Here is a 27,567-nt window from a genome sequence, read left to right as displayed (position 1 = left end):
GCTTGCTGGATAGAGTAGCTACCACATGGACATAGTTTTGGTCCTCCCTCCCATGAGTTGGTGCATTGTGAGGTATGTCCTCCACGCCGACTCTGGACTCCGGACGTCCATCGACCTCCCGTAGATACAGTATCAGCAATTAGCGACATGAGCTCCAGAAAATAGCCTTCCACATTCCAGAACTGATGCACGCTCTATCAACAGATAATGCACAGTGAAAGTTGCACTCAGGAGAGCATTATTTAGAAAGTTTATTCAGCGTTGGTCAGAACAAAGAAAAACATGACCGCCTGCTAGCGTGTTCAGACACAGAGAGAGAGAAACGAAAGCAACAGAAAAACATAAACATCCTGTGAACAGGAAATACGCAGACTCTGTGACTCACAAAGCCTGCTCCCTTTTAAGGTGGAACGGAAATATCCTAACAGTTATCCCAGGGTATTCCTACTTTCATCTGTGGCACAGTGGCAGGCTCATTGTTCCAAGTCTAAGCCTCAAATGAAAGCAAGCCATTAGACTTCCCCTTGGGCTAGATGCTGCCAAGTAAGAAACTTTTGTTGGACCAAGCCTACTGCACCAGCTCTGAGAATTTACAACATGAAATAGGTGTCAGAACCATGCAATGACTGTGAAGGCTCTTTCATATGTGACAATAGGATCAATGGTACTTGTCTAGATGGTCCTAACCACCCCCAGCACCCTTAATAAATACATTAGGAAGGAACAGAGATTTCTTTTCCTTATTGTTACGCCAATATCCTAGATGAGGAACCATGCCATTGTCTTCCCTCTGGCTCAGTAAGAGCAGATCTGAAACATGGGATCTGAGAAGGGGAGTTACATTACTCCTTGGGGGGGGGGAGTTCCTACAGAAAAGATTTGACCATGTAGGAAAAACCCAAACTTTGGCTATATTCTATTACAACAGTGGCTGCCAGGGTAGGGAAGAGACACACAGTCAAACTTTGATAACTGAAAGAGCATTTAAAAAATATCTACACGTTTATGTAAAATCAAGGCATGTTGCCTCAGCCCTCTCCCTCCTCTCAGGAACCAGAGGCTGATGCAAAAGTTGAGGATCCAAGTCACTGCAATGATGGAAAGCCCTCTACAAGTGGAACAGATATTTGGACAATGCTGGACAAAGTTGGAGTGCCACTGCTGTAATAGAATATAGCCAAAGGTGGGGAGATGGGCATGTTCAGGAATGCCTCTACTGCTGCACTCACATGCCCCCAGCCTTGCCACCTTCCAACCCCAGTCCCCAACCAGGTAAGCAGTAGCGGTACCAGTGTCAAGAAGGTGGTTCTGCAGCTCTGCCCCACTGCATGGGCCCCTACTGCCTCAGTGAAAGAGGTAGATCTGAACCACTGCTAACTTCTACAGTTTCAGGGATGGGACAGCCATTGGCTCTTTGTCTTAGTACCTCTTGGTTCAATCTGCAACCCGTTTCGCATCCAGCACTATCTAATCAAATCAAGGCTGCTTTTCTTTTTATGGGGCATGGTATCATGATCAAAACACCTTTCCCCTATTTCCTTCCCCTCCCCACAAGCTCAGAAACTCCCCCCCTTTTTTTAGTATAGTGAAAAGACAGCAGGTGCAGTAGGTTTGGGGCTGGTATAGATAGCTCCAGCCATTTCCTTCTCTATGGCCCTTCTTTCCGCTTGCAGAATCAACTTTCATCGTTCTGTTTCCAATAGCATTTCTTCTTATCCATTTCTTTTCTAAAGTTGGGGAGGGAATCATGACCAGGAGTCAAGTGAGTGGGGAGATGGTATTTAACCCTTAGGCCCTCCTCCCCCCCAAATCCCTCCTCCCAATTTTGGGGAAGGCGAAAAGGGGACAACCCACTTGTTTTGTTTAACATCCAGCTGAAAAAAGCTCTGAGATACTTGAAAGTTTGACAAATATTTTGTGATGCTTTAGTTGGTCATACTCAAAATTAAGGTATTATCTCACTATTATTTTTGAAAAGTTTTACTGATGGACTGGTTTCTATGTATTCCCACAAAAGAAACCTCAAACCCCAAACAAGAAACCACTTAATGAGGGGCGCTGTTAAATATCAGAGAACTATTAAATGCACCCTAGGTGTTGTTTTTATTTGCACAGCAAACCTGAGGTGTCTTAGGATGGGCAGTGCAACAAACCATCTGTTTTTAAAAAACAATTTGATATTAACACTTCCTTTAACTAATCACCATTTCATTCAGACGTCTTCCTACCTACTAAAACATTCAGACTTTTGAAAACAACTCCAACCGTCCGCTTTCAATATTCTCAATAAATCAGAAAAGGTCACTATAATACATTTCTACATATTACAAAAGTCTGCCTCTTAAAAATTATGCAAAGCAGCCAGCAGTCCTGAAGTTAGGATGGAAAGCAAGCTTTCATTATAATAAGTATATAAGGCACTCTCCACTAGGATGTTCTCCTATGTATACCTGTCACGAAATGAATGCTCTTGAGCACATTCTATTCATTTCCTTAGGGTTTGCACTGGAGAACATCCCAGTTAATTTTGCCTTTAGCACTCTACATAGAGCAGATCAGCAATGCTATATTTGCTGTAGCAAATTTTCTAAGAATGAAACTTCCTCTTTTCTTTTTACTACGCTGGCACCCTAGGTTTACAAAAACACGGAGGTGAGAATCTACATCTACATCTCATAATTTTGAAGCTGTGCCACAAGTGTCTGGTTCCGAAACAGTTTGTATAATATATACAGCAAAAACAAAAAAGGGGGAAACAACAGAAATATTACGCAGTAGCTCCATCCTCAATATAACGGGAGTTACTTTCGCAAGTTCATTAAATTACAAAAAGGGTACTAACAAAGGTTTGGAATTATAAACATAAATTGGTCAAATAAAATATAACTTTAATACAAATATTTCAAAACTGCCTAACTTTTGTTCCTACGAAGCAGCTTCTTTTGCAAACATCTTGTAAACAGCTCAGTTCTCCTTCCCCCCCTCCCTCTTTTCTTTCATGCAACTCATTTTATTTGGTCAGAGAAAAGCCAGCTTCTTATGCCACGTGATCATTTCCCATCAAATGTGCCGTCCTGTCAGAAAGAAGAGGGGCTTGTCTTCTTTGGCGTTGGCTGTTTGGAACTCGTCTCTTAGTCGGAATTGCCATTCGTCTTCGAGTTCCAGTCGGACGACGGTTTGGCGCAGCGAGTTCCTGTCTTGGCATATGACACATAAAGTGGCACCTGTGGAAATTTTCATTATTATAGGTTGTTGGTTGTTGTTGTCTTTGTCATGTGTGCATCACTTTCTATATTTCCTGCTCAAAAAAAAAAAAAACTGTCTGCAAAGGCCTCCCGGAATGGGGCTTTATTGCAGGTATATTCTGCAACAATTAATAGCGCATCAACAGTGGATTTATTCTGCTTTATTAGTCCTGTGATGCTTCCCCAGTGCTACCACATTATTGCAACCAAAGTGAGACAAAAGAAAAACCCAGAACACGGTGAACAGCATGGATATGCACTGCATACAGGATTTTGCACTGACTGGAAATGAAGCGGTATAACCGCCCCAAAACTTGTCCAGTTACAAATAGTAATGAAAACAGGATCTTCTTTTTGGCCTCCCTGATAGCATCATGGGTACAAATAATCATGAGTGAGTGAGTGATGAAAAGGTTGCAGGTTCAAATCCCCTTATGGGACAGCTGCCTATTCCTGCATTGCAGGGGGTTGGACTAGATAATCCTCAGGGTCTTTTCCAACTCTACGATTCTATGCTTCTATGCAACAATAAGGTCAGTATAGATAGCAACATAGGCCTAAAATCTAACCTCTCAATTAAATAACAATTTAAAACAACAAGTGCCGTTCAAAGGGGGAAAGCAGTCTTAAAGGGGATAGACCGCCCAGTTTTTTGCACACAACTTCCACTGGAAACTGGCTAATGTGCCCCTCCTTCTGCCCACATCTGCCATAGGATTGGAATCACACTTTCCCCCATTTGCAAAGTAATTACTCCTGTTAAATCTTCCTCCCTTTGTTGAGTAAGGCATTATGAAATTATCTTTGGAACACTCAGAGCTATTGCTGACAACTGGAGTGAATACTTGGCCTTGTGCCATGCGCTAGCTCCTGTTAAACATTTTCCTTCTCCCCAGGCAATATCTATCCCAGCACAGAACAGCCCCTTTTCCCAGGAGCTCCTCTTTCTCATAAGCATTATGTTTGGCACCGAGGATGCAAATCTGAATTCTTAATGTTTGCTGGATTTTGAATGCCAGAAAAATGTTTGTTTATGTTCAGTCACTGGTATTTCCACTTCAAAAGGTGGGGAGGTAGGTGATGGGAAAGACTTTGGCTTCAGACCTCGGAGAGCATCTGCCAGAACAGGAATTGGGCTGGATTATGGTTTCCTAAATTTGGGTCTCCAGCTGTTTTTGGATTACAGCTCCCATCATTCCTAGCTAGCAGGAGCAGTGGTCATGGATGATAGGAGTTGTAGTCCAAAACCAGCTGGAGACCCAAAGATTGGGGAACCTTGGGCTAGATAGTTTGACCTGGTAGAAGGCAGCTTTTTTATGGATCACACATACAAGTCTTCCCAACCGCAGCAAGGTTGTGAATGGGAGTGATGGTGGCACAAAATTCCGACCTGTTCATTTTATGACATTAAAATATTTTAAATAACTAAAACAAAAACAAAACTGGCATCAATATATCTACAAATGTTAGTTAGGCATGGATCAGAATGTCCCCTCCGCCCTCTTTCTCACAGCAAAGATGTCAGAAGCAAGTCATAGCTTGGTGTGTCAGCAATACTTGGTTCTTACCTTTCAGAAAGTGGAATTTCTTCAAGAAGCTTGCTACCACAAAGGAATCACAGAGGTACAGCAGTAGTCCACTGAATATCATATCAGAGCAAGTCACATTCAGAGAATGAGGTCGGGAGCTGACATAGCAAACTGCAATCTGATTGCAAGGGGAACAAAGGCAGGTATTATAGTCTCCTCAGTCTAAAGCACAGCTAATTTTAGCATGATCAAACTATTGCGCCCAAAGAAACATCTGCAACCATTCATAATATGAACATTTTGAAACGCCGTGTGACTCTTTCGTAGCAGATGTATGCCATTTGGGGGTTATTGTGGTGAATAAAATAACATTTGTTTTATTTTTCAAAAAATCATTTATGCATTTTTATGACATATACACTGGGGAAACCCAGCCAGATGGGTGGGGTATAAGTAATAAATAATCATCATCATCCAATATCCATATATTATCCCTTTTCCTAGGACTTCCCAGTCCATCTCTCCATGGCATTCTAAGTAAACCTTGGAGCCGAAGGGGTATTAGGTTGTTCCCAACTTTGGTTTCTTCTGGGTTTTTCTTTTTCGTTGAGTGGGTTCTGAATGTCTGCTGGTGGGGGGAGGAGGAAGGGAGTACGGCAGAATAAAACAAAATCTGTTTTGCCTCATGCCAACTGTAAGTGATGGCCTTTCCCAATGCCACATGGCACTGAAGCTGCAGCTCATAGCATGTGCATGAGGTTCCTCAGAGGAGCATGAAGGAACAGCTCATCCTCCTTGCACCTGCACTGGAACCTGATCCACTTTGACACATCTGCTTTTCCACTTACCTGCTTTTTCGCCCTATAGGACGCACCGTCCCATAAGGCGCACCTAGTTTTTTTGGGGGGGAAATAAAGGGGGGGGAAATTATTTTTCCCCCAGGCGCGGGGCTGGGGCGGGGGAGGCCCGCCCGAGCTTCCCCCGACCCCAGCCCCCAAACAGGCAGCTCTCTGCAAGCCGTGGGAGCCCAGCGCTGGCTCCCGCTGCTTGCAGAGAGGTCCCCGAAGCCTGCATTCGCCCCATAGGACGCACACACATTTCCCCTTCATTTTTCGAGGGGAAAAAGTGCGTCCTATAGGGCGAAAAATACGGTAAATATGCGTTGGCAGGAGAACGTCCTACAGACAAGAGTTTTAATTGCTGAAGCACATGCTTTCACTTGGACCACTTAATAATCATGCATGGGAAGACAAAGGAAGCTGTCTATCATGCTCAACAAACAAACAAAATGCATTACCTGGGGTCCCAAATTAAGGTAGCAATCCACGGATAGCACTGGATGGCTGTAGTTCTTCAGCGAGAGAGGAAAGAAGCGATGGCTGTGATACTGGAGGTATTTTTCAAGCAGCAGCTGAGCAGGAGCAGCCAAGAAGGTGTGTTTGCTGTCGGGAGCGCATATGTACTGAGCCGGGGCAATCGAAACGGGGTTATCCGATACCTAAAAGGGACGCGCCATACAGGGGGAGTGTGACATTTAGATTAAAAACGCAAGGGAAAGCTCCCTAAAGGTTAATACAATTAACACCAGTGACAACGCTGGACACATATGGGTGGACAGCTTATAGACCACAGACTTCCTTTGGATAAATACAATGATATTTGGAGTGAATTTACACAGAATGTATTAGGTTACTGACAATTATATGTGTATAAGGATAATGATAATATACACATCTGTATATTAATGTATGATAACGTAACTGTATTCCCCCCCTTCACTCTCACTCTTTCTTTCTTTTCTCACTCTATATCTTTTTTATAAATGAAATTCTTCTAATAAAAAACAACCAAATATATGGTCCTGTTCAGGTCTTCAAGAAGAAGAAGAAGAAGAAGAAGAAGAAGAAGAAGAAGAAGAAGTAGTAGTAGTTTGGATTTGATATCCCACTTTATCACTACCCAAAGGAGTCTCAAAGCAGCTAACATTCTCCTTTCCCTTCCTCCCCCACAACAAACACTCTGTGGGGTGAGTGGGGTTGAGACTTCAGAGAAGTGTGACTGGCCCAAGGTCACCCAGCAGCTGCATGTGGAGGAGTGGGGATGTGAACCCGGTTCACCAGATTATGAGTCTACCACTACACCACAATGGCTCAAGACCTCTCTCGATTAGTATAGCAAAGAGGGGAGAGTGAAGAAGACATGACTAGCTGGCCTATAGAATCATAGAACTGCAGAGCTGGAAGGGACCCCATGGGTCATCTAGTCCAACCTCCTGCTAAATCATCCATGCCCTCCACCATTTCCCTGCCACCTGGCCACAATGCTCTGCATGTATTAAGGATGTGGCGTGTGGTGAAGCTATGCAGTGGGGAGCCTCCACTAAGGCACAGCTTTCCCCACGTGACTTAGAACCTTGTACGATCTGGCTTCACATCATTTGGATGCATGTACCCTTCTAATTAAGCATGTGTCAGCAGGAGAATGTCCTACTGATGAGAGTTTTGACTTCAGCAGCACAGGCCCTTACTTGTGTCACTACCACTTAAGAACCATTCATAGGGAGACACAGGAAGTGGACTTGTTCTGAGTCAGACCATGCATCTGTCCAGCTCAGTACTGTCCACACTCACGGGCTGGACCTCTACGGGATTTCAGACTGGGCCTACCTGGAGGTGCTGGGGACTGAACCTGGCAGCTTCTGCAAGCAGTGCTGGTGTGCTAGCATGAAGCTACCGGCCTCCCCTCTAAGAATCACTCAGGCTTTGGGGTGGGGGGACCAGCCTCTTCCTGGAATGGTACAGTGGTACCTTGGGTTACATACGCTTCAGGTTACAGACTCCGCTAACCCAGAAATAGTGCTTCAGGTTAAGAACTTTGCTTCAGGATGAGAACAGAAATCGTGCTCCAGCGGCGCGGCAGCAGCAGGAGGCCCCATCAGCTAAAGTGGTGCTTCAGGTTAAGAACAGTTTCAGGTTAAGAACGGACCTCCAGAATGAATTAAGTACTTAACCTGAGGTACCACTGTATACACTTACAAAAACAACAACTTCTCAAATAATAAGCTTCTTATCAATTGCTACAGAGCATGCAACAAAGAAAAACAACGATAAAATAAAGCTTATCGTTCTTCTTTGCTGTGACCTGCATAATCTGGATTCTAAATAAATACAAAGGCTCTCCCCACAGCAGACTCTCATCCTCTAAAACAGCGGTTCTCAACCTGTGGGTCCCCACATGTTGTGGGACTACAACTCCCATCATCCCTGAGCTCTGGCCTTGCTAGCTAGGGGTGATGGGAGTTGTAGTTCAACAGCATCTGGGGACCCACAGGTTGAGAAAGGCTGCTCTAAAACATAGAGGGAAGCATGGCAGGTGAGGAGGATGAAACAGAGCAGATAAGAGTTTGCATCCTCCCTCATCATGGGAGGTTTGGAAAGGCTGAACAAGATCTATCTGTTTCACATATTCGCAATGAAAACTGAAAACAAGTTGACATGCACAAATGAGTGACTTTGCCCGTTGCACCAACGTCTTTCCTTTCTTTCCCCCCACCGCCCCACTGTATTATAAGAACGAAACAAAAAGTGGGAGATTTCTCAGAAATTTCCGAATTCTGACCTTTGACTTAATATGAAAGGACCTTTGCCCGCCAACGGCAATTTGCTTCTTCATGACGCTGAATCGGTTGAAGCGACAGATCAGGAGGCCAGCACTGTGGGCACGCAGGTTGAAGTCCACATCGTCACACACAAACCTGTCAGGCGGAGGGGACACAGAATGCAAGAAGCAATAGGCCTTCATTAGCTGAAGTGTTTCAAATTGCACGGAAATCGCAATGGTGGATACGGTTTTAAAAGGAAGAGTGTAAACCAAGACATCAAGGAAACTGGTTCAAGCGTGACATTTGACAGAAAAAGGGTATCAGTGCTCTGGCAGGCAGTGCCGCTGTGAGATTAAGGACCAAGCCCCACATAGATAAGCTGTTTATATATTTTTTTCTAAATTAAATAAGCCAGGTGTGATATTGAAAACTTTTGCACATGATGCCAGTGAGGGATTCAAAGAAGCTATTTTCATCAGGACCACAGCAGGAGAGGAAAAGTAAAAACTTCCTCCTCGCCACCTGCCAAGATCCTGATAATTGTCACCTCCCTTAAGAACTGCCATTTGCATTTGTTTTAACATGCAAGTTAAATGCAAAGACACATTAATCATCACATCTAGTTTGGCCCTGTTTATTTCCTTTTATTAGTTATGTTTCTCCGCTGCCTCGTGCAACAAGCCTGTAGGCGATGTGCAAAGGAAGAATTGACGGCACATCAAAAGAAGAATTAGCAATATGTCAAAATATAAACTTACGATATTAATCAAGCGAAGCAACAGAAATAAATGAATATTGACACCAACACAATCATATAAAAACTAAAAGACACCCCCCACACCAGTTAAAACTGTTCACTGTCAACTGAATACAGACTAAAAGCAAGTATCTACTTGCACTTTGAGGTGCTTTCGAACTGCTAGGTTGGCAGGAGCAGGAACCGAGCAACGGGAGCTCACTCCGTCGCGGGGATTCGAACCGCCAACCTTCTGATCGGCAAGTCCTAGGCTCTGTGGTTTAACCCACAGCACCACCCGCGTCCCTATAGCTTCTTAGGGACTATCAAATATAGTGTGGCTTATGCTATCAGAGACAAAAATCTACTTCATCAGCCTTGCCTCACCTGTTCTGGTTATACTGAACGTTCTGCGTTAGGTCCACGTTCAGCATGATAAAATCGTGAACATGGCAGCAAGAGAACGGCTCCTTGATCTCTCTGCTCTTGGTTTTACTTGACCACTTCCTCATCCCAATCAAGGCATAGTTGGTGACATCTGGAGTTGATTCAATGTGCTGAAGAATTTGCTTCAAGGAAATGTTCCTTTCAGTCCATGTGTATTCGCTGCAAGGGGCCAGAGAAACAGTTCAAAATCTGATTGCTCGAGGAAGCCCAGTGAATATGCCATCCCAAAGAAACCGCCCTTTACCTTTTTCTGTCACCTGAGCAATCCATTTCTACAGCATTCCACATGACACAGGAGTCGTCAGAGATGATGATGAAAGGCCAGACGTCTTGAGGCTTAATGCCTAGCTCCTCCTGCCGATTTCGCTCAAGCTCCAGATTGTGGTAGGACAGTTCTTTTATTAGGAAGTGAGCAGCGCCTAAAAAGAGAGAAGCAAACCACACACTGCAACGGGAGAACTGAAATCAACATTTTATCTAGAAATCTTTTGCTGTATCACTATCTCACACCCACACACTCAACTTTGCTTTATTCTAAGGCTGACAGCAAATTCAAGTATTTTTAGACTGAAACCTGGAAGTAAGTCCTACTAAATGCAATGGGCTTACTTCTGAGTAGCCATGTAAATGATGGCATTGCTTAGTGATTAAGCACCTGCCTTTTAGTTGATTCATTACTTGATTAAATTTGAATATGCGTATATCATTTTGACATATTGAAGGGCGAGGTAAGATTATCTTCCTCTCTGTTTTGTGCTTTGCTGGCATCTGAATACATTTTTATTTAAATAAGCTTTTGATTCTGTTGTTGCTGATTTTAATCTATTGCGTGTTGCTTTTGACTCTTTGCGCTCCTGCACTTTGATGCTGTTTTAGCCTGGTGGTTGTGTTTCAATGGTGGATTATTGTTTTATCCATGCTTGTTTTGATATTTCACAATCCGCTTTGATACCCTGTTTGAAAATTTTGCATAGGCAGCTGGTTAGCCACTGTGAGAACAGAATACTGAACTAGGTGAGCCACTGGTCTGATCCAGCAGCCAGGCTCTTAATTTGTTCTTACATTCCCCTCCAAAAAGGTGCCAGGAGGCTATTGTTTTGGTTCCATCCCACCACGCAAGCCACTCCTATAACCAAACAAGACTTTATTTAATTATGCAAAAAATTCATGTGATTTAGACCTCACTGCATTCACACAGCCGAGAATTTCACCATATACATACCCACTCCAGCACTGTTGAAAATACTTGGCAGAACAAGCATGATGTGATTGGGCCAGTATTTTTTATATATTGCCATTTCGTACTCTTTGACGACTAGGATGTGCAGATGGCTGGCCCCATCCATTGCATGGTAAAGGTTAAAAAGTCCATGTTCGTGACGTCCAGTTGTGGGAGTAAAAGTAGGGCTCTTTATATAATCTTGGCTCTATAAAGTTAGGAATCTGTGTTATTATGGTGGTTAATATAAGCAGCAGCAACAAAAAAGCGCGAGAGAGAGGAGGGTCAACAACTAAATATACTGGCATTGTATATATAAACTAAATATACTTCATTGTAATCAACAGGTTTCCAGCAATTTACACAAAGCTGAACAGCTTACCTGCTAGCTAATAATTTAAATACGTTCATGAGAAACCAAATGAAATGAAATGAAATACAGTGGTACCTCTGGATGCAAACAGGATCCATTCCGGAGCCCCGTTCGCATCCAGAAGCAAACGCAACCCGCGTCCATGCGTCTGCGCGGGCCGCAATTCACCGCTTCCACACATGCGCAAACGGCGAAACCCAGAAGTACCTCACTCCGTTACTTCTGGGATGCCGTGGAGCGCAACCTGAAAATATTCATCCGAAGCTACTTCAACCCGAGGTATGACTGTAAATGCCTGGATCACTTCACTTATCGCATTCATTGTTGGATGAGTATTTCAGGAATTTTGTACTGAACACCCCACTTTTGTGTCATGGAAGCCTCTGCTGGATCGAAGAGGTGCAATTTGATACAACCCCAGGTTGAGACAAATGAACTGAGGTCTCAGGGCCCTCTGAAGAGCATTTGGTTGCCCAGCTGCCAACCCAAAGGCCAGAGAGGTGTGTGAGGGATGCAGGGGTGGTTTGCCTTGGGAGACTGAGCGTGGCAATGATTCCACCGTCCTCTATCCTCCTTCAAGGGATAGGGACTGTACAGTTAACAATGCCATGACACCGAGCAGAGCAAAGTAATAAATTCTGAAGTGCTCTTCATAACGAAGCCCTTAAACCCTTTTAGAATTATACAACAAAACTGAACTTTGACCAATCCAGACACTATGGCTTCAATACCAAACTGCCCTCCTCCCCCCGTCTCCTGTCCTCCCGCTTTGCTTAATTTTCAGCCTGATGAAATATTATGGTAGACTCAAAAGTTTCCTGTTTTCTGTGACATTGCAGGTGGTAATAATAAACGGTCTTCATAGTTTCTCCCAAAAAGAAGTGGCGGTGCAATGCTTAGCCATGCATGTTAATGTAATATTCCATATGCTTAGCTTATGGATGAGTGTCTCTCCAATAAAAATCCTATTTATTTGGCAGGCAGAGGACTGGCAAACTGTACCCGAGGAAGAGGAAGTCGTCATCCCTGCTGTGAAATAAGGGGTGCCACTTTGTCCCTGCCCATCACTCCTTCTCTCCTCTACTACACCATTGCCTTCAAGGTAGATATCTCATAGAAGGGACCCTGGAGGGTCATTCTAGTCCAAACCCCTGCAATGCAGGAATATGCAGCTGTCCCATATGGAGATCAAACCTGTAAGCTTGGCGTTGTCAGCACCATGCTGTAACCAACTGAGCTATCCAGCTAAAGTCAGTATAAAAAAAGAGTTTCTCTTCTTGAGACCATTGGCAAGCAGTTCTCCTGGCAGTAACATTTTACAACTTTGCATAGTTTGATGATGCACATCTCAAAAGATATGGGGAGCTTTGTCTCTTTGGTGATCCTAAAACATGCTCCAAAAAGCTCTGCAGCTCTGCTAAAGGCCTATTTCAGTATTGGACAGTTTGCATGCTGTCTTCCTGCGCACCAGAGATATTATACAGAAAGAAAAGCAGGGTATTTTTATCATTATCCAGAAGCAGAGCCAACCCAGGGAAGGAAATTTATATCATGGCCCCGTACGAATGCAAAACAAGGTCTGTGCATGGCTCACATTGATATTTACCTACCTTATCAGTGACAAGAGGCAATCTCATACTCTCCAGCTGTCTTCCCGGATGACTAAAAACAAAATGGTGCTCCTTGGACTTAGGGATGATGAAGTGAAGCTGAATTTCCTCTCCAAGCATGGAATAGGAAAAGGCAAAAGCGTGCAGGGTGGATTCATAAAGCTGAGGAGGGAGAGTGACAGAAGCATAATTCACCTCGCCAGCTAGGGCACTGATGCCATTGTAGGAGCAAATTAAATCTTAACAGGGTCAGGGAGTGCCATTTATGTAGAGATCAGTGGTCATTTATGATGATGTATTTGGAATGCAGACTCTGAAGGAATAGCGTCTGGCATTTGTGTACTAGATACTTTTGGGTTTTACTAATTCTGCCACAGTTCTACTGTATCCTTTAAAAAATTACTAGATTATATACACTTTATGTACACAGATGCTCTAGCTCTAGGGTCCAAGGTTGGACTTTGGTTAGTCTGTCATGGTGATGAAGACAATCTATGTTTCTAACATGTTGTTGCTGTTGTTTAGTCGTTTAGTCGTGTCCGACTCTTCGTGACCCCATGGATCAGAGCACACCAGACACTCCTGTCTTCCACTGCCTCCCGCAGTTTGGTCAAAGTTTCTAACATATATCAGGTTAAAAGATATAGTAGTTATATAAACTAAGGGCAGGAACAAACAAAGATACAACTAAATTAACAAAATCTTTTTAGGGGTCTTTGCAGCAAACACGAAAAATCTAGTAGCTCTTTCCATTAATATTTTGTTCAGGTTAGCCAATAAGCAGTCAGCCAAATGCCATTCAATTGTCCTTCCTGCATATCTTAAGAGGATGGGAGTAAAATAAGGTATTTTGATCATCTTACAGAGTTATATTTCAAAAAGAGTTAATGTTTCTCTTGCTCCATTCCCACAACGGCAGAGCCATTCGTTATAGGGAGTAGCATAAAAGCATCCGTCAAGTACAGCAGAAATTAAAACTAGCCCTAAAACAGGGCAGCCAATATTCAAGATCACCCAAATAATTGGCCTGACCCTTAGAAAAATCAGAAGACAAACCAAGATGAATGGGAGAACAGCTGACAGAGAATAATGTACAAAAACAAAACTAAAAGGGCTCTATCAGTCTTACCTGGTACCTGGGGTTAAAGCCCATATACTGATGACACTGTTCACAGTGATGGTAAGTGTTGTAAGCAGCGTATTTGGATAATCTCATCCGTGTTGTCTGACGACGCATATACAAGTCCTCTTGTTTTCTGCTTGCTGTACTATCTGTACAAATATATTTTAATGGTGTCAGTTAAGTGAGCACTGGCCAGCGCAAAGGAATTGCCCCATCCTTGAGTATCTTCTGAATGCAAAATTATACTGGTTGCAATCAAAAAGGAATCTGAAAAAGTTGCTATTCTCATGGGAGTGTTGACATGTTTACTGTAAACATTGTTCTCAATCTATTTGTCTGTCTATATGTAAATAATTTCTGTACCCGCCAACATCTTTGGAAAACATTTCTCATGCTGTTTGACATAAACCACTGCCATATGTCACTGTAACTGACATATTTGTTTCCATTTCAGTTCAGCTTTAAAGTTAACAAATGAGGCAGTAAATGTAATGTGCTCTGATTGCTCTACAGTGCTACATGTGTGATAAGATTATCATAAATATTATAAATATATATTATAAATATTAATATTATTTGGAAATCACAAATTATCCTGTAGGCAAACTCGTCCCTCCAGATGTTTTGGGACTACAAATCCCATGATCCCTAGCTAACAGGACCAGTGGTCAGGGATGATGGGAATTGTAGTCTCAAAACATGTGGAGGGCCGAGTTTGCCTATGCCTGCTGTAGGGAATTGAACTAGATGACTCTCAGTTCCCTTCCAATTCTATTCTTCACTTGCACCCTCTAGTGGCATTGCTAAGTCCTCCTCAGAATGTGCTTCTTATGGGTTTATGTTATAAACCACCCTGTGAATTTCAGATGAAGGGATGCATATAAATAGAATATGTGCATGATATATGCATATGTGTGTGTGTGTGTACAAACACACAGACGCACACAAAATAAGACACAGCATTGTTGTAGTTTTAGCAAGATTATGGTTACATCCCGCACTGCACATTTAAAGTGCTCTTATACCAATGTAACAGACATGGCTCCCCCCACAGAGAATCCTGGGAAACATAGGGCGATGATGAAAGTTGTAAGGAGACCCTTAACAAACTACATTTCCCATGAAACCTTTGGGAGAATCCATGACTCTAATAGAGCGCTTTACATTGATGGTAACACCAGTGCCCAAATTACAGCTCATCGGTCTAAACAGTTCACAAACCATACTTTGTGACAGTTTAAGAAAGTGACTTCCCATTGCTCCCTTCTTCTTTTCAATTTATGCCATATGCTGGGGACTTGAGGAATCAAAAGGCAAACACTGGGAAAAGGTGGCAGTGAGCAGGGTGTACCCCTTTACACACACCCCAACATTATTAGACTCCAGCTCCCAATCTTTGCTGGCCATGGGTCATGCTGGTTGTGGCTGATGGGAGTTGAAATCCAAAAAATGGCTGGAGGGACTCAGATTCCCCATCGCTGTCGTATGAGTTTTAGGACTACAGCAATCAAGGCCAGATTAGAAAGCAGAACTAGCTAGAGATTAGTGGTCTCACTGAAGTCCTTAAGTACTTAATTCAGAATTGTACTGAATGCCCATAATCCCAAATGAGTGCCATTCCCCACACTTCTCATCAATGGAATGCAAAAAAACAACATCCAGATTCTGATCAATACATTCTAACTGGACCGTTTTATGGCATGAAAGATCATTACCAAACAGGTGTCTGGTCAGAATAACTGAATAAATAACTATCCCTGACCTTCGCTGCTTGTTTTCTGGACCCTTGAACAGATGAGACTTGCATCTTCATATTTTGGATCATGGATTGTGTAGTCGAAAGGCATTTTCTTGAATGTTTCCAGATCGGGCCACGCATCCCCTGACTGGTGATAGTACGGCTCTGATTCTTCTTTAAGATCTATAATCACAGGAAAACAAACTCATGCTATGCACACTGTTATACCCTTTTCATCATTCAAAAATGCAAACTCAAAAATAATTAACTATTCAATATAGAAGGAAGGAAGGGCAATTCTTATTGTCTTTGCCTGACTGCCAGCCTTTGGTAATGGCTGCGTTAACTGAAGACTGAAATAAATGAACATGGGGGGGGGGATTAAGAGCACAGCAATAAAACACTCAACTTCTCATTAACAATTACAAATTATTCATCCAAGGTTTGACATGTAGGACATACCAGCATTAATCTCCTCTTCGTCATAAACGTCTACTTCCGTCAACCGAATCAGCATTCTAGATAAAATACTGAGGAATTGCAGATAGGCACCTGTCTTTCCTATCTGTAAAGATATACATCAGAAACTTATAGAAGTAGCTTATGAAATCTAAGCACATTAAAGTATCATTTCAGGTGTCTGAAAAGTCAGGTGACCAATGCAGCTTGATTCAAAGCCCAGATATGATGACATTCCTCCTACATGAAACGGAGAGGCAAAATGCACAATGATATAATAATAAAAATAATAATAATAAATGGTGTCCCTTTTCTTGTTACCTACCTGTGGTGGTCCACTCAGTAGCAGCCTCCTTGGATGAAAGGTATCCATCCTGCCTTCATTCCTGTTGTTATAGTCCATATGGATCGGTTTGGGGACAGTCCACTGGCGATAATATAGAGACTGCTCCGTGCAGGTCATCATCTTACTCATGAGCGGGCGGAAAGAACTGGCCCACATGACCGAATGGTAAGGCAAGAGGGACGATGACTTGGGAAGCCCTGTGCTGTCTGCAGAAGTAACCATGTCATGAACCAGTTTGGGCAAGTAAACGATGGGGGGCTGCTGGGATGCTTTGGTCATGGAGCACTGAGAGGCCTGCAGAACGAAAGAGCTGTGGGCAGGTGCTGAAGAGGCGGAGGGAGATGAGAAAGGAGGTGGAGGCGACGAAGTGATGGAGGCCTGAGCAGCTTTGGCTTCCAGCTTTGAGTCTCTGTCTGCTTTCGGTCTCTGCTTTTCGGAGTTATTCACGCTCTCTTCGGTGCTGCTGCTGAGTACCGGATGGGGAGACTTTCCCACCTCCCCTGCAGTTACCAAAGGAGGAGATGTTTCGCTGCAGGAAGCTGTGCCTATGGACAAAATCCATAACTTAATAAGAGTGCTCTGTTCAATCATTAGTGGCAACTGAAGGCTGTGATATCCCCCTGACCCAATATATAATCCCAGAGATAATTATTTATCAGTGATAAATACAAGTGGAAAGGTAGATTGTGTAGTGCACCACTCCACTTGAGCCCAGAGAGTGGCTTTTCCCTTATTGCATCACAGTAAGTCTTCCTTCAGTACACAAAAGCTAAGGCGCAATTCACACAACCATGTCAAATGCAGTGAAGTGGAGATTTCTCAGGGAGAAGTGAGTGTTGCCTTTATCATGTCTGTCTGTCTGTCTGGCCCCCTTTTTTATAGGAGTGATGGCAAAAGCCAAGCAACCACAGCATTAGCAACACGGGTTAAATCATTAGGATTTCGGTCCCCAATGTACATATTGTAAAGGAGTCGTGCTGATGTCTTACTTGATGCTTTAGAAGAGACAGAGGAAGCAGCAGAATCGTGTGAGCCAGACCTTTCTCTTTTGATGGGGCTTCTCTTTTCCGAAGAGGAGCCTATTCCACAATTGTGAAGAAATGGAAGTTGTGTTTACATTTGCTGGACATGATCCATCTAACTTAAAAATGCAAAAGACTAGAGAAGCAGAGTAGGGGCAAATAGCCTATATCCTCCTCCAGATGTTGCTGGACTCCCAGCTCCCATCAGTCTTGGCCAGCATGGCTAACAGCCAGGGGTGATGGAAGCTCACAAATGTCTCCCGCCCCCTTTTCAAGTCAATGGTCCTATGGATATCCCTTTACCTTCTGTTACTGTTTCTTCATCTTCGTTATCAGTACTGCTTAGCTTCTCTGGGTCACTCTCCAGGACATCATTTGTGCCTACTGCTTTTTCCACGGGGACTTCAGAACTTACAAAATAGGCTGCCAAGCCCAGTTCTTGCTCCAGGGCTGTTCTCACCAAGCAGGAGGAATTTATCAGACGTAGGTCACAGTACCTCAAGGACCTTGGTGGGACAGACAGGAAGAGAGACAGACTGAAAGACCAGGTGAATTCTACAATATTACTGAGATAATAACTGAAAGTGCTTATCTGTTGTCATTTCCTGTCCATCTGGGACTTTTAGATAAAGCAGCGTGACAAAATCCTGTTGCATATCAATAACACCTTGACTGCTTCAATTTAGGGCTCATCCACACTTTATTTTGAACGCTATTTTATGTGTTCTGCTTAATTCCCCTGGGTCCAAGAGATTTCCTTGTTCCATGGTTGTTTCTTGCAAAAATCCAGTCTTTTCCACTGAATCTGATCTTATCTGGAAATCTTAACCAAGCTTCAATTCAGTGGGCAAGGATGGAATTTTGCAAGGCACAGCTGTGGAACAAGAAGGAAGCCCTCTCCTGAGGGACATGTGTATATTTCATATAACTATTTTTCAATTCATATGTGTGTGAGAGAGAGAAATTACCTTGGGAGTGACTCTCCTTGGGGATCCATTCCACTAAAAATCAATATGCAAGGCAGTCCCTCCAGTTCCAAATAAGTCTGAGGCCTCCATTCGGCATCTTCAATCTTCTGCCAAATCTGCCAAAACATTTGAAACACACTGTTTTATAGTTCACTCTAGAGAAAGAGCTGCTGTACATGTGAGCTGTCATAATGTGGAGTCGTGGTTAAAAACTGTGAACCATCAAGTCCTTGGTTCAAACCTCAGCTGAGCCAAGAACATGCTGAGTGGCCCTTCATTCACTCTCTACTCCCATTCAAGAGTACGGTTAAGAGAGTAACATTTATTTATTTTTCTCTTTATTGACGGTACTTATAATCCATCTTTTGACAAAGTCCTCCACAAAGCGGCTTACATGTTTAAAATGCAAATCCGCAGATAACCTTAAAAAATATACAGTCAACAATAATAACAAGATTTCCATGGAAGAGCATGCAGCGGGAGGAGAGGTGGAGCGAGTTGTTACATTTGGCAAACTGAAAAGCTTGTGCTGCTGGAACAATCAGAAGACAGCGATATTGAATTCCTCCTATAGAATTTACTTCCAAGAAAACAGGAGAGATAATGAAGAGTCAGAAGGCAACAAGCCAGCCGCTGGAGTACATCCCTTCTTGGATGCTGATATCAGAATATGTATCAGAAATTGTGGGTTGCCATCTGATTTATTCTGATATTAATCTGATTTTAAACTGTATTTCAGTCGATTGCTGGATTTTACGTTTTAATGTATTCTAGATTTTGATGTTAGCCGCCCTGAGCCCAGTTTAGCTGGGGAGGGTGGGATATAAATAAATTATTATTGTTATTATTATTACTACTACTACTACTACTGCTACAACTACTATTACTATTAGAGGCATAGGGCAACCCTAGACATGTCTACTCTGAAATAAGCCCCATCGAATGACTTTTATTTTCTCTGGTGTGGAACACATTTTGTCAATGGACACTGCTAACCAGCAGCTGTCATGGAGTGGTTGGATGCAGAGGAATGGTGGAAGGAACCAGCTGGGGAACCACCAAGGGAAAAAGGTCAGAATCCAGGGAGTGGTGGTAGGACAACAATGAGTGGTCAGAGGGAAAAGAGGGGGGAAACTGGGAGGAGGAAGTGTCAGAAGCTGAAGAGGTAACAGGGCTTAGTGAGCTGGGAGAATCTGTGGCAGAGAGAAGTCCAGAATCAGAGGCAGAAGCTAAAGAAGATGAGTGGAAGGAGGGAGGCCAAGAGGCAAAGATGAGTCAGGCTGGTGAAGAGTCATGCATGTCTCCCCCTCTTGCTGTGACAAGTTCCCCTCCTCCCTTGTCTCCCAGAACTAGAAGAGGCATGAAAAGAGCAGAGGAGAAGTTGGCTGCACACAGACGCAGTCTCCTATTGCTTGAAGAAAGCCCTGGAGAGAAGGGGACTTAGATGGCTTTGAGGAGGCAGGGACTTTCAGTTTCGGCAACTGGTTTTCATGACCACTGGGAATGACCCGCTTTGCTCATTAGGCCTGACACTCAACCAAGACTGTGGAGATCATATTTTTGCTAATGAAGAGTTAGCTCCAACTTTGAGCTGTGTTATTAATGACCTGCAGGCTCCTGTGACAGCAGCAGTGGTGGCTAGTCCATTAGAGAAAATGGAACATGGACACACCAGCCTCAATCTGCCCTCAGCCAGCCCACACCCGTCTGCCTTCTGACTTGCCACTGGTCCAGGATGTGACCCTGCCTGCACTGTCTCTGGCTCCACCTACTGCTGGTCTCCTTGCCTTCCACTCCACCAGTCCCAATGGGCACCAGCCACCACGGGCATAATCTGCACAGCTGAGGTTGGAACTCCAGTTTGAGCAGAGCTGTTCTGTTTATTACCTTCAGCTGCTCTACGAAGTGCTTCCCTATGGTGATCCCAGAGTTGGGATTGCCCAGGATGATTTCGAAATGGTCTTCGAGGGCTAGCCTTTCCCTCACGTGGTTGAGGCGCTCGTAAGCGACTGCCGCCAAAGGTATGCACGGAATCCTTAGGACTACCATCAGCCCGTGTCCGTTGGGGCACTGGCGCGAAGAATTGATGAGGTTCTGAGCGATCTCTAGAGTTTCCACTGTGGTATAGTTTTTCATCTGGGACAAGCCGCACACCGCCATCATGGCAGCGGAGTAGTGCTGAACAAGTACAAAGGTCCTTATCACGGCACTGTGCAGCCTAGGAAACCTGAAACAAAACAGAAAGCAGTGAGAGCCTGTGTGGATGCTTTGCTTGCAAAAGGTGATGGACCCATTGAGCAGCATTGTGGTGTGCATAAAGGTAAAGGTAAAGGGACCCCTGACAGTTAAGTCCAGTCGCAAATGACTCTGGGGTTGCAGCGCTCATCTCGCTTTACAGGCTGAGGGAGCTGGCGTTTGTCCACTCCGCAGAGTTTTTCTGGGTCATGTGGCCAGCATGACTAAGCCACTTCTGGCACAACGGAACACTGGCACCAGAGCAGCGCACAGAAATGTTGTTTACCTTCCCACCAGAGCAGTATCTATTAATCTACTTGCACTTTTGGAGTGCTTTTGAACTGCTAGGTTGACAGCAGCTGGGATTCGAACCACCAACCTTTTGATCAGCAAGCCCAAGGCTGAGCATAGGACACCATTATTCCCTCTGGTGGCAAACTTAATTGACTGAATGCTTATTGGTTGGGAAGTGAAATGGATCCAGCCAAAATGAAGGCTGTGGCTTCTATATACTTGGGGGACCCCCTCAGTATGCAGAAATATGGGGTAATGCTCCAGAAAACAAGAGCACTCAGCCTGGAGAGCATGGAAGAAAGCTAAGTGTGGATAGGCCCTAAATTACTTTTTGATAATCTGCCTGACACAATCCAGCCACTTAGCAGAACTGTGATGGCAATGCATGTATATATCAATATATACCAGGGGCAGATCTAAAGGAACAAAGAATGCCATCAGCCATTCAAACCTACAGTCTACCTACCAAACTATATTGCTTTTTTAAAAAAATTTAACCACGGCAAACACGGTACCTTTTCCCCAAAGCCATGACCATTGCTTCAAAAGAGCTGTCGTAACGAAGCAAGGGAAGGCTGTGTCCGGAAAGAGTGGACTCGATAAACTCAGACAATCCGTAGTACTTCTTGTTTTCATGGTACAAGTCCACACCCTTGAAATAAATGACAGTGACTATTAACAGGGGTGTCTGTGATGATGGTTTAACAGTTCACCAATCCGGTTATCGCAAATATACACAGGGCTATGAATAGGACCTTGTCCCTTCTCTGTGGCCAGTCCTACTTACCTCCTCCACCATGATCCTCACCAGTACCCACTCAGGGGCGGATCAACTGTGCAAGCAGTTCAGGCAGCACAATGGACAGAGTGTGTGCCAGACACTGCGTGGACATTGGGGTTACAATTGTTCCATCGGTGCAAGTGTTTCTGTTTGCCAGACGGAACGATCTCCCCTCTCCTCCCATCTGGAAGTTGTTCTGACCCCCAACCAGTCATTTGGGGGGGGCAGGGATGGAGAAGAGGGTGGAGAAGCCCCAGGTGCGCTAAGCAGGACTCATTGTGCTGGCTCCCCTCTAGAGAAACTGTTTAGTTGAATCCTGACCCAAGTTTCTCTGCCTTTTGCTCCTAATGCGATCAGCATCCTCACTTACTAGAGCAGAGCTTTCCAAACTTTTCACGTCAGCGACACACTTTTTAGACATATTATCATTTTGCAACACAGTAATTCAGTTTTACTAGCAAACCAGAGATTAAACTGACCCCCCTTTCCAGGCCTGGGAGGAGCGCGGGTTCGTTCACGTGACACACCTACACACTGCAGCCGACACACTGACGTGCTGCGACACAAGCTCTGCACTAAAGAATCTGTTCTGGGATAGCTCAGTCAGGAGAGAATGAAACTCTTAACCTCAGAGTTGTGGGTTTGAGTCCCACATGAGGGGGGGGATACTGCATTGCAGGGTGTTGGACTAGATGACCCCCATGGTCCCTTCTAACTCTCCAATTGTGTTATCCTTTATACTCCAGCATTTTGGTGGCGCTGCAGATGTACTAGAGCATAGAGAATATTACATGTTGTTTTGCAATCAACAGATCCCAAATCGCGCCTTCAGTAAGGTTCTGTTTTGGTAGGAATAAAAGTAGAGGGGAGAGAATCAGGGGGTAAAGGAAAAGGTAAAGGGATTCAGAAGAGCCAAGAGAAGTGACTGGAGATCAGCAAACACGGGTGTGAGCCCCATCATTCTGCATAACAGCTTTGCTTTGGGACCTAACGCTGTGGTCGTTAACAGCCAGACCAGGCATTAAAGGGAAAAAAGAAAAAGTTCCCATAGATCCTAAGAGTTAACTTCTTACATTGTTGTATAATGACGGCCAGTGGATTTCATTATAAGGGCTGATGCGGGTGTGTTGCGTCTGCAGGGCATAGGGGAAGGAAGTCACGTGAAGCGTCACAATATTTGGAGCGTCTTTCACCTCTCTGCAGTTGAGCAGCCTGTCCACGAGCCCCATAGCTGGATCGGACTGAGGATAAAGGCTGTGAACTGCACTGTAAAAAACAAACAAACAAAAAAGCAAATGAGAGTGCACAATGTTACTATATGGTCAGTACTCTTTTTCTAGAAAAGGAGGTGCCTCCCTCTTTCTCTCAGAATGGCAATGGAACCCACCTGAGAGTTGCCAGAACTGAGTTCTGGTGAGTTTGCCCTGGGAAAAAAGCCCTGTAAATGGCAACCCCAACCTTCTCTGACCATCGGCCATGCTGGCTGGAGGTGATGGGAGACGGAATTCAACCTCTGGAGGGCCACAGGTTCCCCATCCCTGACACAGGGTAAAATTGATACATATACATCAATTAAAAACAACAACTATCAAAAGAGTGATCTTTGGGTCACCTTTAATGAAATTATTGTTGTTGTTGTTGTTGTTGTTGTTGTTGTTTTTGTTGTTGTTATTTGGAAATGATTGTACAATGCAATACAATTGTCTATTGCAACCGGTGTCTCATTGCTAACATCATAATCTGGGAAGTGAACTCTTTCTTACCTTACAAGGTCCCAGTGAGCATGGTCATGGATCAGCACAAAGAGCGTGTGTGGATTCTGCATCGAGTTTTGTAAGAAGGCTTTAAACTTAGTCTGGGCTTCTGCATCGAGTTTGACCACATATTGCTCCACCCTCTGCTTGGTAAGGTGCTCCTTCTCCAAACCAAGTTCCAACAAGACACCTAAAGGAAGACAACGAATGACTATCGGACAGTCAAAAAGCATGCGCTGCCAACTGTGATTTTTGTACGCGCTTTTCGGCAACCGGTACCTGAATGCCAGAGGTGGAACAGCGTCTGCTGATAAGTCACTTCCGAAGGAGGGACGCAGATCAGAAAATCGACTTTCTCAAAGGAACCCAAGTCAAGGTTTTGAGTGCTGGAGTCTGCGATGGAGCAAACATGGGAAAGCAATTTCTGAGCCACTGCAAGCTGGAAGGGGCGGATCTGATGGTGCTCAAGGTTATAACCTAGAGGGGGAGAGAGAGAAAAAAGAATGGTGAAAGAGAAAGAGAGCCAGACCTTAACTTTATTTATAGCATGAATGTTATAGAGAGCCATGCGAGATATGGAGCAGCACACCTAAGTTTGCTTCAGCTCTCTGCTCTAGAACATCATGACCTGGTCACGTGATTCCACAGGGGGAGATATGCATGGAGGATCTTGCCTTGGAGCAAGGAGCTGGGGCCGCACGGAGGCAACTAGGGGGTTCTCAAAGAGCTGTAAGGTATGTGCAAGAAAAACAAAAGGCCCTGTTACATAGGGGAAAGCATGACCCCTCTACAGTGGTACCTTGGGTTACATACACTTCAGGTTACATACGCTTCAGGTTACACACTCCGCTAACCCAGAAATAGTGCTTCAGGTTAAGAACTTTGCTTCAGGATAAAAACAGAAATCGGGCTCCGGCGGCGTGGCAGCAGCAGGAGGCCTCATTAGCTAAAGTGGTGCTTCAGGTTAAGAACAGTTTCAGGTTAAGAACGGACCTCCGGAACGAATTAAGTACTTAACCCGAGGTACCACTGTATTCCCCATGCATTTTGCAGTCTGCCCTTTTGTCAGAGTTGCTTCATTCTTGCCTTTTTCTAAAGAAGGCCTGTTTGCAGAATTCTCTCTGAATATTCCCTACCATTTTGTGTGTGTGTAGCGGCCCCTGTTTTCCCTGTCCAAAGCTCCAGAATAACACCAGATTCGTGACATTGTAGAAGATGGAAAATAGTGGGCAGGGCACAAACATAGCTGTTGTTGCCACTGCCACTTCCATTTTTTTTTATAACAATTTTTATTGGTTTTTCAATTTTTTACAACAAAGCAACACCAAACAAGACACAACAAACACATAAAGAACACAACAAATACATAGAATTTACTTTCTTAACCTCATTTTCATAAGCCTCTTTTCTCAGACTTCCCCATACCTTCCCTTTTTGCATCCTAATTTTACAAATTTTCCAGCAATCCTTTTAGTCAATTAAAATTTAACTTGTTCTCATTTCAAATTCGCTTTAAATCAAAAAAGAAAAAGATAAGCATAGCTGTAATTATACATCTTCCTTTCCCTTGACACTTTAACACTCCTCCAGTTTATAGCCATTTTTAAGATATACTTTAAATTTCTTCCAATTTCTTCCACTGCCACTTCCATCACCATTAGTTGAATAAATCTTTTATGGGGGAAAGCTGTGCTCTCGCCACTACTAATGGCAGGCCCTTCTTCCAAGAAACTCTTGGAAGGTTTGGTGAAATGGCCCCAATTTCTCCACCCACTGCTTCCCAAACAAAGGGTGGGAGCACCCTGAACATGGAGCAAATGCGAGTGTGTACACAGACAGGGTCTTTGCGAAGCAAACGTTCCACTCCAAATGCCTTGGAGGAAAGGAGTGAGAGGGACACAACTCTGAAAAGGCAAACGTCCTCATATGTTACATGCACAAACCACTTACTTGCGCAAACAGCTGTTCCAGCTGCATCCCCCGCTGCTGGTTTGTTCACTAAACCAGAGAGTGACGATGAAATGTGGGACCTGTTTTCTTGATGAAATTTGTCCAGCAACACATCGACATCACCATCTGGCGGAATGAAAGGGGGAAGAAACGGCTACCATTTTTTGTGTTGTGGAAACCATTAAAATCTTAGTATCTCCCAAGCCATGTAACCTGTGTAACAGGTTTGTTGGGATCCAACAAAAAGGCTAGGCCCCTGTTCCTTACATAAAAAGAGAAATATTTAAAGATGGGCTCTGGCATGAAATCTTGCAAGTGCAGGATGTGAAACCCGGGGTGAATATTCTAACGTGGCACTTGGTCGGATTTTTGATAACTGAATCCTGATTTTAAAATGTTGTCTATACATAGACACATATGGTCTAAGTTCTCAGAAAGTCTTTCAGACAAATGCCTCCTCATAGATGTCCCATGACGTACCTGGGCAGAGAGTACTGAAGAAGGCCCCCAGAGCCTCTACTTTCCCCGTTACGAGTTCATAACTAACTTCTTTCTGGTATTCCGCTGGACTGAGCATGCTTTCAGATAGTATTCTTGCTTGGTACTTCCCTAAGAGACATAAAAAGGGGGGAAGGGGTTCACATGCAACTGAGACACTTATACATCTAAACCAGATTTTTCAGTCAGTATGCTGGGGCACCCTAGGGTGCCTTCAATGATGGTCAGGGGTGCTGCAGGCGACATTGGACTCTGTCCCTCCTTCCTTCCTTCCTTCCTTCCTTCCTTCCTTCCTTCCCTTTCTCTGATGTTCTCTCATGTCTCTGCCTGGCTTGCATGGCTGTTTATTGCAGCAGCCCTGGCTATAAGCTCAACAGGTGAATGGTGCCTTTGGGGTGGCTGCGGGGGCAGCTCAGAGACGAGGGATGGCAGCAGCAGCTGCCCGGAGAACTCCCAAAAAGAGGGGAGAGGAGAGGAGGCTGAGGGAACACTCCACAAGGGAAAGTGTTCAAAAAAGTGTGAGAAACTGCCAGCTCTGTAGGCAAGGGGTGACATAACTGGGCTCCTGAGCCCCACAGGGGTACCACAGACAGAATGTAGTTGGTCAAGGGAGCTGTGGCCTCAAAAAGGTTGAAAACCTCTGATCTAAACAACTAAAGGCACATGATACAGTTATCTTCCTGAAGCTAGGCCAATCTGGGTCTGGTTGGGTTCTGGATGGGAGATTACATCAGCTGCCAAGTTCCTTGGAAGAAAAGGGAGAGGTGAACTTTTCTCACTAACATCTGCATTATCATATACTATGGGCCCACAGATTTTGTCAGAGACTCAAAGAAAACTAAGGAAAGCAACGGCCAAACACAATCTTTAGGATCACAATATAATTTAGGTACACCATTAGGTTTTCCCCCACAAATGTCCTTAGTTTTACCAGAGATAGAAAACATGGTGACTCCCACATGTTACAGGACTCCAACTCCCATCAACCCCTGCTAGGATAGCCAATGATCAGGGATTGTGGGTGCTGTAGTCCAAAAAATATCAGGAGGGCACTACATTGGCTACCCCTGCTTTATAGGGTCACTCTACCCTACTTCGCTTCACCTTCTTTCAAGTGTTTATAAGTGACACCTGACAGTCAATTCCTTTCTGAAAATAATTCAGAAACCCGAATCTGTTTACTACAGTTTGACACTACAGTGGCTCCATTTCTGGCCACAGGACAGTATGGTAATCAAGCCAAGGTAAAGTTGGATGAAGGGGGGCAGTAAAGGCAGCCCATGTGGTGCAGTGGTTAGAGAGCTGGACTAGGACTTGGGAGACCAGGGTTCAAATCCCCACTCAGTCATGAAGCTCACTGGGTGACCTTGGGCCAGTTACTGTATTACTGCTTAACAGGGTTGCTGTGAGAATAAAACCAGCAGAGGGAGAACCATATACACCACCCACAGAGGAAAAGTGGGAAATAAATGTAAAATTAAGGGCTCATACAGACTTCCTTTACCACTGAATAGGAGCAAACAGCAATCCTTTGAAAACCCGAATTGACCTTTGTTCCGATTCAGTGATAGTGGGTTTTCCTAGGGAAAGCAGCAGGGCAATAAAAAAAAGTGCCCAGGCGTGTAGTTTTAGAGTGCAG

At 44.1% G+C, this 27,567-nt stretch overlaps 1 protein-coding gene across 2 annotated transcripts in view; it reads right to left on the bottom strand.

Annotated features, from left to right (window-relative positions):
* Positions 1–2,084: 2,084 nt before the first annotated feature.
* GREB1 (growth regulating estrogen receptor binding 1) overlaps positions 2,085–27,567 on the bottom strand; it is a 94,406-nt gene continuing 68,923 nt past the window's right edge. For both annotated transcript variants that reach the window (XM_083729721.1, XM_083729722.1), the window contains 22 exons: positions 25,911–26,039; positions 25,431–25,556; positions 23,760–23,957; positions 23,490–23,670; positions 22,800–22,992; positions 21,461–21,597; positions 20,304–20,643; positions 18,417–18,532; positions 17,752–17,954; positions 17,416–17,505; positions 16,406–16,971; positions 16,084–16,186; positions 15,646–15,804; positions 13,890–14,032; positions 12,761–12,922; positions 10,781–10,985; positions 9,803–9,977; positions 9,499–9,717; positions 8,393–8,528; positions 6,072–6,272; positions 4,814–4,952; positions 2,085–3,224 (listed from right to left, as the gene is read on the bottom strand). In XM_083729721.1, coding sequence (XP_083585847.1) covers positions 3,061–3,224; positions 4,814–4,952; positions 6,072–6,272; positions 8,393–8,528; positions 9,499–9,717; positions 9,803–9,977; positions 10,781–10,985; positions 12,761–12,922; positions 13,890–14,032; positions 15,646–15,804; positions 16,084–16,186; positions 16,406–16,971; positions 17,416–17,505; positions 17,752–17,954; positions 18,417–18,532; positions 20,304–20,643; positions 21,461–21,597; positions 22,800–22,992; positions 23,490–23,670; positions 23,760–23,957; positions 25,431–25,556; positions 25,911–26,039 — 4,085 coding nt within the window. In that variant the 3' untranslated portion in view covers positions 2,085–3,060. The remainder of the gene's footprint in view (positions 3,225–4,813; positions 4,953–6,071; positions 6,273–8,392; positions 8,529–9,498; positions 9,718–9,802; positions 9,978–10,780; positions 10,986–12,760; positions 12,923–13,889; positions 14,033–15,645; positions 15,805–16,083; positions 16,187–16,405; positions 16,972–17,415; positions 17,506–17,751; positions 17,955–18,416; positions 18,533–20,303; positions 20,644–21,460; positions 21,598–22,799; positions 22,993–23,489; positions 23,671–23,759; positions 23,958–25,430; positions 25,557–25,910; positions 26,040–27,567) is intronic.

This window comes from Podarcis gaigeae (genome assembly GCF_964106915.1).
Source record: "Podarcis gaigeae genome assembly, chromosome: 3".
Lineage (NCBI taxonomy): Eukaryota > Metazoa > Chordata > Lepidosauria > Squamata > Lacertidae > Podarcis > Podarcis gaigeae.
Note: the sequence above shows the minus strand (reverse complement) of the source record. Positions and strands in the feature narration are given on the sequence as shown.